Source organism: Bactrocera neohumeralis, chromosome 2 (assembly GCF_024586455.1).
Source record: "Bactrocera neohumeralis isolate Rockhampton chromosome 2, APGP_CSIRO_Bneo_wtdbg2-racon-allhic-juicebox.fasta_v2, whole genome shotgun sequence".
Classification (NCBI taxonomy): domain Eukaryota; kingdom Metazoa; phylum Arthropoda; class Insecta; order Diptera; family Tephritidae; genus Bactrocera; species Bactrocera neohumeralis.
This window is the reverse complement of record NC_065919.1, coordinates 62,036,817-62,054,887: the sequence shown is the minus strand read 5'-3', so window position 1 is coordinate 62,054,887 and position 18,071 is coordinate 62,036,817. Positions and strand designations below refer to the sequence as shown.

The following is an 18,071-nucleotide window of genomic DNA, read 5'->3' as shown; positions in this document are numbered from 1 at the left end:
TACCAAACTTTTGTGTATTTAAATCGAAATGTTTTTTGAACTTTCTCTGCATACTCATTCATAACACTTAAATATTATATTTCGATTTTTACTTTGTATATGTATGTATGTGTAAGTAACTGATTTATTTTATTCAGATCATTCAGTTATGCAGCAATAGTTAACGGCGTACATTTACATATATATTTACATAGAATTCATATATTTTCATTTGTATAGTTGAGTGAGTAGTGGTTTATGGGTTGTTATTTTATTTAACTTATACATATACTATATATGTATTATTGTTTCGTCTTTGGAATCATGTTTTATGAAGAATTTTTTTTTTGTTATTATGCTATTGTTCAGTATTTAGTGTTTACTAAAAAGCAAAAGTTAGGTTATGTTATATTATTTAAAATAGCCTTGTTGAAAATTAAAGAAATTCAACTGTTGAGGTAGCCAAATAATCTGCTTTCAAAAAATTCAAAAGAAACAATAAATGAATTGTTGTTGTTCTATCGGCCGAAATCATGCAACAAATAATTTTGAGCAAAAAATCTAAGTATCCTTTCGATTCTACTCCGATTACGTAGACCCGACTGTCGTGGGAACTGAGTTCCGATGCCATCTTTCAGTATTTAGAAACTGAGGTTTTTACTATCTGCAGATTTACGAACCAAAGACGCTCTCACATAATGTATGTAAACGTAGTAAAAAAACTATTAATTTAATTGAAAAAATGTTGCTTTTCGACCTCACCCTATACTCTTGGCTATACATTGTGACAGTAAAAAGTACCTGGAAATTGTAAATTAAACGCTTAATATTTAAAGATTCATCAATATTTCCAGTCCTTCGACACTTTTCGTAAGCACTTTTTAGAATGGCCTTCAGCGAATTTTCTTTTATCTCTTCAATCGACTGAAAACGGGTTCCATTCCGATGATGGTTGACTTGTTTTGCATGTCAAACTCATAAACCCATGTCTCATTGGCATTTAAATGCTCTCCATGAATGTGGAAACGGGATTCTGTTACGGCCCTCTTAAAAAAAAAATCAGCTTTATCGGGAAGAGCCGAGCAAATTTGCGTTTCAGACCCGAAATATCCACAAAAGTCTTTCAAATGGACTCACAAGAGATGTCGAGTTCTCACTTGAAGATTTCTTTTAAGATAAGATAAATTTGTAAAATGTTAAAATTATTACCAGAATCCATGAGAGAATCATTCTAATAATGCTGTAACTACCAATTTGATAACATCTCATCGAATTTGATTTCAAAAATATTTTCTTTGAATAATTTCGAGTATTTTTTTCAGTAAAATAGCTTTGATACACAAAATTTCTCCTCCATATTTTCATTTATGGAGGACAGTGCTGTCTTAAAGCTTTTACATAGATACCAAATTATAGTTTGAATAAAATATCGTTCGAATAAAATATATAGGTAAAAGTTTATCGAGTTTTGTCCATCCAAAAATTAGAGCACGATTTAGAAAATTTTGAGCAAAAAAAAAAAAAAAAGCTTGAAAAGCTGCAGCAACTTTCCACATACAGTTAGTAAATCTCATACAACAGTCAGCAATTTATATTTTAGTTAGGATAATTAGTGTTTCATTAAACGTTGTATTAAATTTTCAGCGCTATTACCATTCAACAAGTAGTGTCTCTTTTTTTTATTCAAAATAATATTTAATAACTCATTTCGAGCATTTCTCATTTCACTGTCTCAACTTTCAATATCATTTCAGCGTTTCGCGCGTACTCGCGTTCACTTACACACTAACAAACTTAACAAAAGTAAATGAACTCACTCATTTTAAGCTGTCATTAAAAATAAAAAAATATTATTTATTATTTATGGTTACAAAAAAAAAAAAAAAAAAAACATTTACAAAAAATATAAAAAAATACTTTTGACAAGTATAAATAATTAAAAAACATATTATTTGCAGAAAAGAAAATATTTACAAAAAAGTTTTAGAAATAAAAAAAAATATTTTCTTATAAAAATATAATTTTATATAAAAAAAAGTTTTTAATTTTATAAAATTTCTATCTAACTAATTCAATAATTAAAAAAAAAATATTTCCTAAATTAAACTATTTTCAAGAAAGTAGATATTATTTGCAAAATAAAACTATTTTCAAAAAAGTAGATATTATTTACTTACAAATATTTTATATAGTCTTTTTCAAAAAAATATTTTTTTTTCACCAAAAAACTAATTGGAAACAAAAAATTATTTCCAAAAAATATTTTTTGCAGAAAATATGACTTACGACTTTGATAAAAAATTGTTATTTTTTGTAATAAATTAAAAAATATTATTATTTTTTATGAAATAAAATATTTTTTATAAAAAGTAATGATATTAAAAAAAATGATATGATATGATAAATTTTTTATATAAAGTTTTTTAAAAATTTTTTTTCATAAATATTATTTTTTTGTTTTGTAAATATTTCTTTCCAAAAATTTATACATTTTTTTAATATTATTACTTTTTATAAAAAATAATATTTATACAAAAATATTTACAAAAATAATTTTTTAATTTATAAAAATATATACATACATACATTTGTGAACAATTGTTTGAAAAATATTTCATAAAATATTTGTAAGTTTTTCTAAATATTATTTTTGTATAAAGATAAAAAAATATTCACAAAACTTTATACAAAAAATTCTTACATTTTTTTAATTAATATTACGTAAATTATTTTTAAAAAATATTTACAAAATATTTAAAAATGTTTATGGTATTTTTCAGGTAAATTTATTTTGGAAATAAAATGTTTTCTTATAAATAATATTTTTTAAATTATTTCTAAAACATAATTATTTACAAGAATATTTCAAAAATGTTATGTAGCGGTTTTTAGACAAAATTTGTTGTCAAATAAAATATGCTCTGATAAATAATGTTTTTGCTACGATTTTCAAAAAAAAATGTTGTTTTTTAAATAAAATAATTAAAAAAATATATTTTTTCTAAAACCTTTTTAAGTAAAAGTATCTTTTTAGGACCTTTTTTAATAAAATATTTTTTTTAAGTAATATTTTTTTTTCTTTGAAATAATATATTTTTGTCAAAAGTATATACAATTTTCTTATAAATAATGTAATATATGTATATTAACTAATGCTGTATACTTTTTTTCTAATCCAATTTATTTAATAACTGTTTATTATCTTTTTTTAACGTTTTCTCTTCTTTGTCTTCTTCTCAACTAAACTTAACTGTATAACTTACATGACGCCGCTAACTCTTGCATGCTTGTCAAATAATCACTAAATTGCTGATGAATGTAATTTACAAAAACAACAATGACTACTAAATTATAAATCGATTACTTAATGATTACTACAACTACTACTAATTACAAGCTTGGCAAAATTAGGCAAATAACTTTGAAAAATGAAAATATCAAAAATCATTTGAAAAAATATAAATTTATTTAATTAATTAAATGTGTATTGTGTTCCCGTCCCCCTCACCACCATATCACAACACCACAAATCTACAACTACAAAAACCAACTTTACTGCGCTACAACATCACTATCAACAACAACAACAACGAACACAACTTGCTAACTGGACCACGCGAATATTTGTGTTTGAAAAAAAAAATGAAAATAATTAAAAATATATATTTAAAATTTTGTTTTGGTCACAACAATGAACAGCTGATGATTGCATGCAAAAGACACGTTATAAAACGGCCGAATCGAAACAAACGAATGCCACTTAAACATATGTAAAATGCGATGTATGAGTAAATAACGGATTGTGGGTGGTCACATGGTACTAAAACAAAACAAAAAATAAAATAAAAACAAAATACGCACACGTAAATAATACAAATAAAAAGTGTTAACAACAACAACAACACTGACTGAAATTGGCAGTAACAGTAAGGCCACACGACAAGCTTGCCAGACCGACAGTGGCCAGAAATTCAAAATTGAGTACATAAAACAGTTAATTATTATTTAACCGATTGCATGCACCACAAAAAGCTAACCAACTACAACTTGTATTGAAAATAAGAGCACACAAACAAACAAACACACACGTTCAAGCAACTACGAGACAGTGTGAGGAAAGTAGTACAGCAGGCTTGTAACTTTCAACTGGACCAAGCGGAAATACGACGCAAGGGATGTGTCAGCAAGCAACAATTTTATTCGACAAAAACACTGGAAGCCTCGCGCTGAGAGCGTCACCTGAAGCGGTTTAGTGGCAGCAAATAGCATGCTACGCGCATTTGTTGTTGTTTTTTGTCCATTTTGTTACGCACAAAATGCAACTAAAACGCACAACAACAAAATGCCAGCGCTGCCGTTCTTAACGCCTTGCCGGCTTAATCCTTCATTCTGCCTCCTGTCTTCCTGTCAACTCTCATACAACTCCTACAAATACGTACTTGTACAACAACAATAGCAACTACTCCAACGTTTTTGCTGCGTTTAAGCGAAAATGTCTGTCGCGTAAGTTTCGTTTCGTCCTAAGTTGTTGTTGTTTCTTTACTTATTTTGTTTTTAGTTTCCTTAGCACATAGTATGTAATTTGCTTTAGTTAGTTGTTTCTTCTCCACTTTCCTTGCAAAAATTTAATTTTCTTTTTTGGTTTCGTTATCGTTTTGCTGTTGCGTCGTAGTTTGTAGCACAAAAATAGTTTTAGTTCACCCCGAGCACTGCCCTATCCAACCTACATAAGTTCCTCTACCATACATACACACACATAAAAATATATATTCATGCAGGCGCTGCTTATTTCTGTTTTAATATTTTAGAATTGCCGCCTATGGTTTTGATTTTCTTTTTTATACATAAGTCCTACACATTCCCCCACGGCCTCACATATAAACATACTTACATAGTACTCACTTGGTTTACAGAAATGCTGGATTTTTATGCCCCTGGCCACACATACACAATATTTAATTTATAAGCACTTAAAAAATCTGTTCTTGAAGTCGTTTTGAAATTATAAATTTTTAAAAAGATTCATGTTCAAAAACGTTCAGAAATTTTTCAAACATTTTAAATTTTTTTTTTAAATTTTCGAAATTTGTTTCAACAAATTTTTCAGAAAGTTTTCAAACATTTTTGAATTCTTTTTTAATGCCTAAAAAAATTGATTTTTTTTAATGTTTCAAAATATTAAATTTTTTTTTTTTAATTTTTCAAAAAAAGTTTTACAGAAATTTTCAAATATTTTTCATAACTGTAGTCTTTAAAAGTATAAAGCAAGTTGAATTTAGTGCGGTAATTATCATATATTTTTGAAGGAGCATAATTTTTTTAGCTCTTAAAATTGAACTTTCAAGTTTTGAAACTTTTATTTATTTCTTTGAAACAAAGCTGAAAAATTGAATAATACATGTATGTTTAGCCTTTATAGCAAGTACTGACAAACCCTTAATAGCTTTCAGCTCTTAAAAAGCTTTTGAAAGGCCCTGAGCTGATTATATATCGACAGATTTTCAAAAACGTTCTTGTGGTTGAAAAATAGTTTTATAAATCATTTTTGTGGAGAGTTTCACACTTATACAAATCACCTTAGTTGGGGGTCTCTGAAAAATACATAAATAAAACAAATTAATTTTTTCAAAATTTTCAAAAAATTTACGTTTCATTTGTTAAAATGTTGACTTTCCCTCCCAAAGCTTTTTCGCCTTACCTACTTGACTATATTTTCCGTCATATATAGTTGTTGTTGTTATTTTTTATAATTTTCTATTTGGAAAAACCGTTTATTCAACTTTCGAAGTTACAGCTACACAAGGTAACCAAACGCTACTTTGAAATAAATTTTTTTAATTCTTTAATTTTTTTTTTGAAAATCTTAAAAAGTGCGGATAATTGTAAGTTTGAAATTTTTAATTCAATTTTTTTCCAGTCTTCGTGCTAATAAAAAAATATTCAAAAATATCGGAATTGAAATATCTTTTTTTATTCATAAATATTTTATTTTAAAAAATATCAAAATAATTCTTGTTTTAATAAAAGTTATGTATGTTTATTTTTCAATCAATTTTTTTAAATGTTCATGGTCTAAGTAAAATTTATTTGCAAAACTTTTGAAATTAGTATTTTTTTTTTAGTTAAAACATTAAACTATTTCTTAATAAAAAAAATATCAAAAAATGTCCAAAAAAAATGTTGAAATATTTTTTTTTTGTTTTTAAATACATTATAGAAAAATAGTTTTTTAATAAAATTATATTGTATTCTATCTTCTTGGAAAAATAGTTAATATATTTTTTAGTCAAAACAATTTGTATTATTTCAGTAATTTTTGGCATTACAAATAATAAATTATAATTAAAAAATATCTAGTTTTAAATTTTAAACTAAATTTTTTTCTTATGCTCGTGATAAAAAAATATCATAAATGACAGAATTGATTTTGGTTAATTTTTTTCACATAATTTTTGAAAGTACTAATTTTTTTAGTCCAAAAATAATATTAAATATATCATTAATTTTTAACTTTCGAAATTACATTTTTTTATAAATTAGGAATTTTTAAAATTATTATTAACTATTTTTGAATTTTAAAATCACGTGATCATGAGTTTGCCAAATCAATTTTCTGCCACAATTGTAAAATTGTAAATATTTTTGTTTGTATATTAAATTTATAAAAGTAAATAACCCGAAAACTCTGTGTTGGTTGCAGTTGGTGCGCGGTGTGGCAGGCACTCTTTATACATACATACACTTATTTATTTTTACTGCTTTGTTATATATTCCCAATTATATATTTTTGCCCTATTCACTTAATTTTATTGTGTTTATGTGCCACTAACACTTTCAGCAAAGGAGCCGTTAAATTCTGCATAGCTCGTTCACCTTCTTTGTGTTGCATGATTTGACTCCAATGCCTGAATATTAAATTTGCACCCACACGCCTAAATTAATAGCTCTCCCACTCAATTTCCCTCAAACGCTCAACTCTACTATTACTCGTTTATTAATTGTTTGCTTTTTTATTTTCTATTTTCTCCCTACTTTTTCCAAAAATCAAAAACAAAACCAAATCCTTTGGCCTTTCTTGCACGCTTACAGCATTCACTGCTCTATGAGCTGCTGCCAGCTTACAAACCGAATGAGAGTACTGCCAGAGCCGCAACCTCCCATAATTGGCGACAACAACAATGGCAGCAGGTGTTGACACACGCCTTAAATAACCATGGGGCTGGAGCTGCCGATCGCGTGGCTTACAATCACACAGACGGTGGCAGCGCGCTCTCGCCCACCACCTACGCCACGCGCCCACTGCCGCTCCAGCTGAGCGCAAATCTGCAGCTGAAAAGCAAAAGTAAAGACCATTGCAATTTTGTGCGCGCCTACGAGTTGGAGGAGCAAACTAAATTGCAACAACAACGGGTGCGGAAGATGAACTCGCTGCTGCCGGAGGTCATAGCATACCCAGCTATGATTATTACTACTCGAACGAATCGGTGCGCAGTTCAGATCGTGGCAGCGATAATTTGCTGGTGACCTTTGATTATGGCTATAGTGACTCATTGCTCGAGGAGGCAAACGCTGATGCTGATTTCAGCATTGAGAAGAAGCAAACGCGTATTGCGCTGCCCGAACTGCGTGCTGACGTCTATCCAATCAAGGAGGAGTTGGAGAGCGCGCCACTATGTGAGCAACTGAATTTGTGGCAGCGCAAGCCAGCGCCAGTCAGTTGTTTGGATAAATATGCGGATGATGATTACAGTGACAGCTGGGAGCAGAAAGAGGAGGACGAAGAGGCGCATGAGAATATTTGGTTTAACACAGCGTTGACGCGCAGTCAGCTGGCGGAGCGCAATAAAGCGCGTTTTGGCTCTGATGCAGATTTCAAAGTGCATCACATGCAACATGATGCTGCTTTTGAAGGGTATGGATGTGATGATGATGTAGAGGAGGAGGAGGTGGAAGAGGTAGAGCAGAGTCTCGAATTTTCAGTGAATGCGCGCAATAACGGTAGTGAGAGTAGTCGTAGTGCTGGCAGCGCTAATAGTTTCTACTATCGTCAGCTGGCGTTGGACCCGTGGCTGAAAGAAACAGTTGTCGCTGAACTGCAGGTGGAGGAAACACATGAAAATGCAGCGGATGACGAAGAGGAGGAATTTTTTGATAGCCTGAATTGAGCGGCGTGTTTAGCACTATATAATTCTAATTTATTTAATTTTTGTTTAGAATTGTTAGGGTGTTTCGTATAATTTGTATGCAAATATTTAATTGTTTTTAATTTTTTTTTTCAATATTAAAAATACGCGCACTTAGTTATTATTGACACAGTTATTTATTCACAAAAAAAAAAAAAAAAATACAAAATTTGCTTAGCAAAAAGGCTGAAAATATAAACTTTTTCAAAAATTAAAATTTAATTTGCTCAATTTAAAAATTAAAATTAAATTTCTTTATCAAAAATTCTAAAAATGTTATTTTTTCAAAAAATCAAATTTAACTTAAATTAAAATAGTTTTCAAAAATTAAAACTTCACTTGTTTTGTTATCTAAAAATTAAAATTTAATTTCAAAAATTCCAAAAATGCAATTTTTTTCAAAAATTCATATTTAAATTAAATTAAAAATTAAAATAATTTTCAAAAACTAAAACTTAAAATGCAAATTTTTTATTATCTAAAAATTAAAATTCTAAAAATTTTTTTCAAAAATGCAAAATTTTTCAAAAAAAATTACAAACTTTAGATGAAAAAAATAAAATAATTTTTAAATATTAAAACTTAATTAAAAACTTAAACTTAAACTCAATTTCGAAACTTCCAAAAATGCAATTTTTTTCAAAAATTTAAATTTAACTTATGTAAATTAAAAAATTAAAATAATTTTCAAAAATTAAAACTTAACTTCCTATATTATCTAAATTTTAAAATTTAATTTCAAAAATTCCAAAAATGTAATTTTTTTTTCAAAAATTGAAATTTAACTTAAATTAAAAAATTAAATTTTTATAATTAATAGTTTTTGTTTTACAGTTGCTTTGTTCGTTATTAATCGTCAACAATTTTTCGCTGTATTTCAATTTTTTTTTTGTTTTTGTTTTGTGCTTTGTAAATTTTGTATTTTTTTTTCGCTTACAAAAGCTATATGATTTATATTTTCTTATTTATCCATAAATAACACTACTTATTTACCATACTTAAACAACACTTTCACTTATGATGTATGTATGACACCCTTTAATCCTTATATTTAGAAATTTTCAAATAATATTACATTATTGAAATTATGCATAATGTTATAAATGTTTTTATGACACCCTGTAATATGTTTACTTCTTAAATTTCACTCTAAAAGTTATTTAAGTTTTCTTTAGAAAAGATATGTATGTACGTATGTATATACGTTTGAGTGTTCCAAAATTGCATTTTTTTCAAAAGGGTGGTTAAAGTACGGAAAATATTAAAAATTAAAATTTTATTAAATTTTCATGCAATAGATTTCATAAAAAGCATGTCACCCTGTATAAACAATTAATTACAACTTTATACACTTGTCTGCATGTCGTATGGTTTTCAACTACAGTTACACGCATATATACATATTATTATAAATATTCATTTATTTTATTTTTCCTTATTCAAATATTCATATGCTACATTACTCTAAATATAAATATTTATGAAAAGTTCCTTACTCGCATTGCAGCTCAGAGAGTAGTAGACATTTTGTAAATGCATCAAATTAGCATAATAAATTTGTATTAAAAAATTTAAAAAAATAATTAAAATAAATTACATAACAAATTTGTAAATTTTAATTATTTAATAAATAAAAAAATATTACTTTAACAACAGCAAAGCATGAAATGAATCAAAAGTATAATTTGCATACGTTATAATACTTAGTTTTTTAACACTAATTTTAAGTTTATTAAAATTAATATTAAGTGAAAATAATGCTAACGTTAGTCATTATAGTAAACATCTTGTGAGACATGAAAAATCCAAAAAGCAAAAGTAAACTAGTCTTAAAAGCACACGTGTGAAATTGGTTAGTGGGCGGCGCGTTTTAACTATTGCTAACGTTTAAAAATATATTAGTTTGAAAAAATTTAAATGAAAAAAGAAAAAATGCTTTGGAAGTAATTATATGTATGTATGTGTAGGTATGGTTTGCGCGTGTCTATTATTCCCCAAGTCGATTTTTTTTTTACAAATGCACGCTGAAGTTTCAGTTTTTTACTCTAACCGAAATGATTTAACTGAAAAAAGGCAAACATTTTTTGATCGTTAAACAAGTAAATCTACAACTTTAAGAAAATGATATTTTAATGCATTTACAAAATGGCCTTAATGTTTTTTTTTTATAAAAAACATTCTTTTAAAAGTTCTACGCTGCTGAAGTTATGCATCAAAAGTACTGTATACCTACAGTACACCATGTCGTATGAGCAACATAGCATGAGGAAATGACTTGCTTGAATGCTGAGAACATTTGATGTATGACTTTAACTGCATATAATTTTTAAAGTAGTGGTTTTATGAAAAAAAAAATCATTAGAATTAAATTAAAATTTATTTATTAAAATTAAAATTTATTGTAGAACGTAGAATTTTGTATTAGAAAATCACTTTTTCAAGGTTATATGCTTACTTGCTTAATATAAATTATTTGAAAATCCAATGTTATATCCATGGGAATATGAAAGTTGGAAAGAAATATGATTTAGCCACGGACTAAAGGATTAAATTGAAATAAAGCGCTTGTTTACGTTGAATCCTTGTCTTTGGGGCAAAACGTGAAACTTCAGCAAGCAGTTGCAAAAAAAAACGATAATTTTTTGAAATAACCGACACTCTAATGCTACATCTATAATATCATAAAAAATACATACAAAGAAGTAAAGTGTTAAAAATAAGCAAATTATTCACTTTTATAATTTAGGAATTAGTTATAATTTAGTATTAATATTTTTTAAGCATTTACACAAATAATTTGTGTTAAAAATTAATTAATTAATAATTAAATTTGTGTAAAAATGATGTGTAATTAATTAATAATTAAAGCTGCGCAAGTCTTTTTTAACAGTTCAAACAACATATTTAATAATTAAAAATTAATTTAAATTTCACTGTGAATTTGAAAAAAAATGTTTTTGATAAATTGTTTAAAAATAACATAAATAATTATTTGTAAATTTTTAAACATTATAAACAAAATATAGTATATTTTTTGCAAATATAAAAATTTATTTGTAATATTAAATATTATTATTTATAAATAAAATATTTTTAAGCACAAAGTGTGTAGTGAAAATCATAAATTTACTGTTTAGGCAACAATTATTCACAATGATGTGTTTTTTTTTTTAATTTTTTTCTAATTTAAATTGCTTCAAAAAAGTCTTTAAAAATAATTTTCTTATGTAAATTTTGTATAAAGTAAACACTTACATATAAAAATATAATTTATCAAATTTGTCTGCTATATTATATATTTGTACGTATAAAACCCATCATATATTTTTCCCGTTATAATATGTTTATAATATGTTCATACAGATAAAAGTGTCATGTATACATAGCAATACACACACAGCCACATGAAATGTATGTGCGCTCATATACATATATTATACACATACATACGTATGTGAGCAAAATTTTAGCAACTTTGTATATAGATTTGAACACTTGTGTGCGCGACTATTCTTTACTAAAGCATATATATTTATTATTATTCAAGGCATATGATTGTATTATTAAATAAACATATAATCCACAAGTACTATAAGTCTACTTATAAATAAATTATAGTAACTACAAGTGTACTATAAACATATATCCTATATACTCTATATTATTGATTATTGATTATACTTATGTAAGTGCATATTAGGTTTTTGTTTTGCTCGGCTATTTGAGAAATGGTTGCAAATGAAATGATTATTATACTACTATTATTGCATTACTGATTGATTACATAACTGTAATGATTGTAACTATTATTATTATATATTGTATTTATATACAGCAAAATAATGCAGCAGTTAGCGAGTGAATAAATATACATACATATTGTAAATGAGAGATCATTTAAAAATATAAGAAATAAATAATAAAATGTGAAATTAAAAAAATTATTTTTTTTAAATTCAAAGCTTGTGGCGAATAATTTTTGAGGTTATATTTAAGAAAGAAACATACAAAGGTTTTGTTGTTGTATTGAAAAAAAAGGAAACTACCATATTATGAGCAAAGCAGGCATTCTATGAAGATAGAAAACAGTTAAAGTGGTGTTCCTCCCTAAACCGGGAAGAAGAACACACGATAACGCACAAACATTCATGCTGAAGGCTTCAGAAAGGTTACTCATAATATCAATCCCAGGGAATACCATATCGAATGTTCAACATACATACAAGTTGTGCTTTCCCTGCTTTTGAGGATGGTGGCGCTGAATGGAATACTACTTTAACTTAATGGAGAAGCTGTGAAAGTGGTGACATATGCAGACAACATAGAATTGGTGGTGACAAGGAAGTTTTTATGTCCGATTGATGCGCTCATTAGCTGCACATAGCTGCTTTCTTGCATTAACAACACATAGACGCCTTTACTCGGAAAGTAGCAGCAAGTTCTGCTATAAGACTAAAGGAAATAGGAGGTTGGAACAGGATCAATTATACACATAGCCATCCTGAACCAGCTAAACTTAAGTAAATCACACTATATCTTCTCAAGTTTACAATTCAATAGTCACTGTCGGATGAAGACACCCTCTAGACGTGAATAGAGAGGAGATATTGTAGGAAAGAGATATAATAGCAACCTCCAAGCGGCAGAGGGAAGCCTGTGGTGTCGTATTGGATAACTATGGTGACACCAGTCATTAATTCTAGCGTAGTTAACAATTGCAGTAAGGCTTTATTTAAGCTCAATAGGAGGTCTATTCCATTATCCATAATTTGGGTTACTGATCACAGTAACGAGTGACGAGTGGTCAAGCTGGGAGGACTTTTAGAAGAATCCAAGGCGGAGTTAATACCATACACGCCGGGAATAATCTAAAGAGAGTATTATTCACACTTTGAATAAATTTCTCAGAGCATTTGGAAATCAAAACCCAACTTTAGGATACCGAAGAATATATGGCCCAAGTGTGATAAGACTACAACTAAATGCTTATTACATAGGTCCCTGAAGTGGCAGTACTTACTCCTACCTACCTACCTACCTGCCTACCTAAACGTGACTTACCGATTCTGAGCAGAGGCTTGCGCTATTCTTTTCCAGATATGCTCAGCCAGTCGTTCAATTGGCTCGCAACTTATTCGTATTTTCAAAATTAATATACTATCTGAAAAAATTTTACAATAAAAAAACGTTTTCGCGTATTTTATTACAAGTATTATATACGCAATATTTTATTCATATCCAAAACATTAACCAAAATGTGTTGAGTCGATCGGTAAGAGCTGTTGAGATCTCCTGTTATCTCACTTATGCCTTTAACTTTTTTGTTGTTATCATCATTACCGGAAATGATGATGACTCGCATGTGGCAAGTGTTTGATGACTTCACGACATCCACTGAATGCTTTTTGCGACTCAAATACTTGCGTTCGTGATAAAGTGGTCTCCCGAAAATACCCCAGCATCAAGTACTTAGTCCCCGGCGGAAAAGCGCCACTATGCCAAGAAATTTACTATCCTGTATTGTTGAAATTTCTTTTCCTTGGGGTTTTTTTTACGTTGTGGATCACAAACCCAGCGCACAACCCTGGTAAGGGATGTTTCGCCTTCTCCCATTAGCTCGCCTTCAAACGAAGTCGTGAACTGCTTGAACCATATGTAAAATAATCCTTTCTGGACCCTCCCAAGTGAATGGCGCTGAGCGAACTTTCTTCAATTGCGTGAACTTCCACACATGGTTTGGAATTTTCTGTGTGGCTTCAGGCTTGAAAAATCAACAACGGACCAGATATTCGCCATGCGCCAAGTCTTTGACAGGACCAGTGAAAAGAGGATCGACACACAACATCTCTTCGTCGATTTCAAAGCTACTTTTGACAGCACGAAAGGAGCTGCCTTTATGCCACTATGTCTGAATTTGGTATCCCCGTAAAACTAAAAAGGCTGTGTAAACTGACGTTGCGCAACGCAACCAAAAGCTCCATCAAGATTGGAAAGGACCTCTTCGAGTCGTTCGATACCAAACAAGGTTTCAGACAAGGCGACTACATACGGTGCGACTTCTTCAATCTACTGCTCGAGAATGTAATTCAAGCTGTAAAGCTGAATAGAGAAGGTACAAATTTCTACATGAGTGTACAACTGGTGCCGTACGTGGATGACAGCGATTTCATTAACCATAGTTCTGCCTTCTCCAGACTGGATATGGAAGCAAAGAAAATTGGTCTGGTAGTGAACGAGGGCAAGACGAAATATATCCTGTCATCAAATAAATTGTCGCGAGTGCAACGCGACTAGGCAGCCACGTCATTGTTGACAGTCATAACTTCGCGGTCGTAGATAATTTCGTTTATCTTGGAACCAACATTAGCACCAAAAATAACGTCTATGCCGAATAACTTTTGCCAACAGGCACTCGGACTGAGTAGGCAATTGCGATGTAAAGTCCTCTCTCGACGAAAAAAGACCAAATTCTAAAAGTCACTCAACATCCCCGTCCAATTATATGGTGCAGAGGCATGGACGATGACAACATCCGATGAGTCGGCGTTACGAGTTGTCGAGATAACGGTTTTGCGTATAGGTAACGGCGAATACCGCAGTCGATGAGGCAATGAGCAGTATGACATATACGACGACATTGACATAGTTCAGCGAATTAAGAGACAGCTTTCGCTGCAGCGCGCTGGCTAGGTCATGTTGTTCGGATGGAAAAGAACACTCCAGCTTTAAACGTTTTCGACGCAGTAGCAGCCGGGGTAAGCAGAGGAAGAGGAAAATCTCCACTTCGCTGGAAAGATCAGGTGGAGAATGATCTGGCTACACTTGGAATCTCCAATTGGCACTAAACAACGAAAAGGAAGAACGTCTGGCGCGCTGTTTTGAACTCGGTTGTCTACACAAATACAGAAGGAAGAAGAAGATTTTTTAAATTGCCGCCGAATCGGGCTCATAGTTTTGTTTTGAACGCGTGTGGAAGCGGACGTGTCCAAGGGATTTTCCAATAAGCTCATAATATGTATCTTAAATAACTCTATTTACTCACCCAAATTTACCATATCAATAAAATAAAATTAATATTTTGTATAGTTTCGAGAGTAATAGTTTCAATTTGTTTTATTTATGTAAGTATATTTCGCCATTTTCGAATACATATCTTTTCACAGTACGAGTTTGCATTTTTATGTAATAATTGAAATTTATATAGACTATATTATATTATATATTTTCCTTTGGTTACTTTGCATGTATGTATGTATATAAATTGGTAAGTATGTCTTCTTTAAGAAATTTGCAGAGCTGTATTTTGTGTATTAGTATAGATATACATTAAATCGACTATGGAATCATTATGTATGGAATATGAGCTACTGATCGCAACTTACAATCAATGCTTAGAAGATAATAATATTTATAACATATTTTTGTACAACGTCACAAAGATTAAAAATTGTGGTTTTAAGCCTCATTCTCGTTTTTCTCGAAGCAGTGTTATCAGACGCGAAAATGTTATCAAAATTTTTTCAAAAAAGCGGTTTTCATTTCGTTAAAGATTATATTCTTTGCGATCAATGTTTTTAGCTCTTTGCCTATCTTGAAAAAAGCAAATAGAAGAAAACGTCTTACACCCTATAAAAAATATATGCATATAAATTATTAGCGTGACGAACTGAGTCTATTTAGCCATGATGGTCTGCCCAACTATCCGTCTGTCTTTCTGCATTTAAGTGCACTAGTTCCTCAGTTTATGAGATATTGATCTGAAGAAGCTGCTCATTGGTCGGATCCGCCGATATCGGACCACCTTTTTTATTTGACAAGGTATCTTCACGAAATTTGACATGGGTAAGTGTCCAAGATGGGTATATGAGAACGACGTGCAGGGCTCCTGCTACTACATATGTTTGAATTACTTACAATTTATATCACTGCATCGTGAATCCTTCAATAGATGTTTCCTTCGCTGCCCACACATCTGCGAGGGATTTGTAGGCGGGTCGAAGCCGGTCGAGAAGAGGTGCACTGAGCTTTTTAATGGGTAGATCGGAAATAAGAAAGAGGATAGAAAGTAGTCTTTTGTCAGTAATCGTTAGAGATCTTCATCAACTCTAGTTTTAGACTACCAGACTACTTTAAAAACACTATGGATGTTAATTTCATCCGATTGAAAGGAAACCGTTTGCCCGATGTTGTTTTGCGTTCTAGCGTTGGACCTATGGACCTCCAGTGAGCTTGGCAGGCGCTGGTCAACGACCAAGACTTGTGCGACTATGAGCTCCTTCTGCACTTAGCGAAGTCAATCTCGCCGCAATTATAGATGTTCTGATGGAACACAGGTACACATATGTATAAAGCGACTAAATAGTTTTTCGCCCGCTCTTTGCCAAAGCTGTATAGAAGAAGGCGAGGTGAAATCAGCTTGCCACTTTCTCCTCTATCGACCGGCTTTTACCAGACTGAGATTAAAATATATCGGCAGACAAAAATTTTGAAGCACCTAGCGAAGTGGGAAGCTCAAAACGCCTCGTCGATCTATGAGGTAATGCACTTTAAGAATTTTTTTTTTATGGTAGGGGGAAACATCGAAAGCCGGACTGCGGAACTTTAATCCGCTAAACTTCCAACTCAAGACTCGAGAGTAAGTTACATTTTGGATAACACAGGATTTCTGTCTAAGCGAGAGCCATTGATTTCAAATCAACGCTATGATCTTATCTAACCTAAACTAGAGTTCAAGGTAACGTTACAGTCTCCGAACTAATTGTTCAGATCGCACCATTATAGCACAAAACTGTCAGTAATATTACAACGGTGCCCCTAGGTGAGTGGAGCATTAAAATTAAATTAAATTTCTCTGAAGAAACCATATTTATCAATGCGGAGAGCATGATCTGAAAAGGACTGTCAATTTTTTATTTTATTTCTTTTGTTTTTGATGCGTTGAGAGAGCTGGTATTGCTGTCTTACATTCATTTTGTGAAGTTAGTGAGTCACCTTTTTCAAAGACATATCTATTATTGAAAACGTCTGAGGACCTTTTTTGTAATTTCATGACATAATTTAATGATAGTGAATGTCTTTAAAAACGAACATAATTCTAAGGATTTTTTTCGATTGAATTTTCTGTGAATTATTATGAGAAGAACCATTGATCCTACACACCGAATCGGGCGGTTGGGTACAGTTGAGAAACAAGCTTAGATACAAATATATGTTACAAATATACTATCTCCAAGCATTTAGTGTAGCTCCGTCCAGCATTGCCATATAATACCTTTTATACGTTTAGTGGAAAAGTACAGTTATTTTTACATATCTATGAAATTACTTGTTCGGAGGGATAGACACAGTAAATGGTTGACACTATTGAAAATTTGTATTCAAATATACAGACATTTGTATATACTTGTATATATAATATATTCAAGTGTATTGCTATTTCATTTTAAATATTTTCTCATGTGCGTACTTCAAGTAAGACTTGGCTATCATTTAACTGCTTGCAATGCAATATGCTTTCACCTTAATGACAAATCATTAAATAATTTTCCAAAAGAACAAGTTTTCTTTGTTTATTTAAGTGATCACTTAGTTTCTAATTCTCACAAAGTTTTACGGTTGCAAATGTGCAGACCGGATTTCGCTTTTTTTGCTTTGTAAATTTATAAAGATTTTTTTTTTTTTATTTTCAGTGGAACTTTTAACGCTCATAATGTTTTTCTTTTGGTATTTCTTTCAATTGGTTGAAAAACTTACTTTTATTGCATGCAAAATATTTTTTTGTTAATTTAATTTATTTTTTTTTGTTTAATCAAACACAGTAAACGCTTGTAGAACAATATTTTTTTATCATTTAATTACTAATTTATTTAACTCTTTTTTTTTTGGTTTTAGACATCACTGTTTGCTGGT

The 18,071-nt window shown here is 30.1% G+C and overlaps 1 protein-coding gene across 1 annotated transcript in view; it reads left to right on the top strand.

The window, feature by feature from the left end:
* Nucleotides 1–8,267, top strand: part of LOC126767715 (uncharacterized) — a 195,450-nt gene extending 187,183 nt beyond the window's left edge. The window contains 2 exon segments of the mRNA XM_050485261.1: nucleotides 7,069–7,422; nucleotides 7,425–8,267. Coding sequence (XP_050341218.1) covers nucleotides 7,069–7,422; nucleotides 7,425–8,144 — 1,074 coding nt within the window. The 3' untranslated portion in view covers nucleotides 8,145–8,267.
* Nucleotides 8,268–18,071: the final 9,804 nt, after the last annotated feature.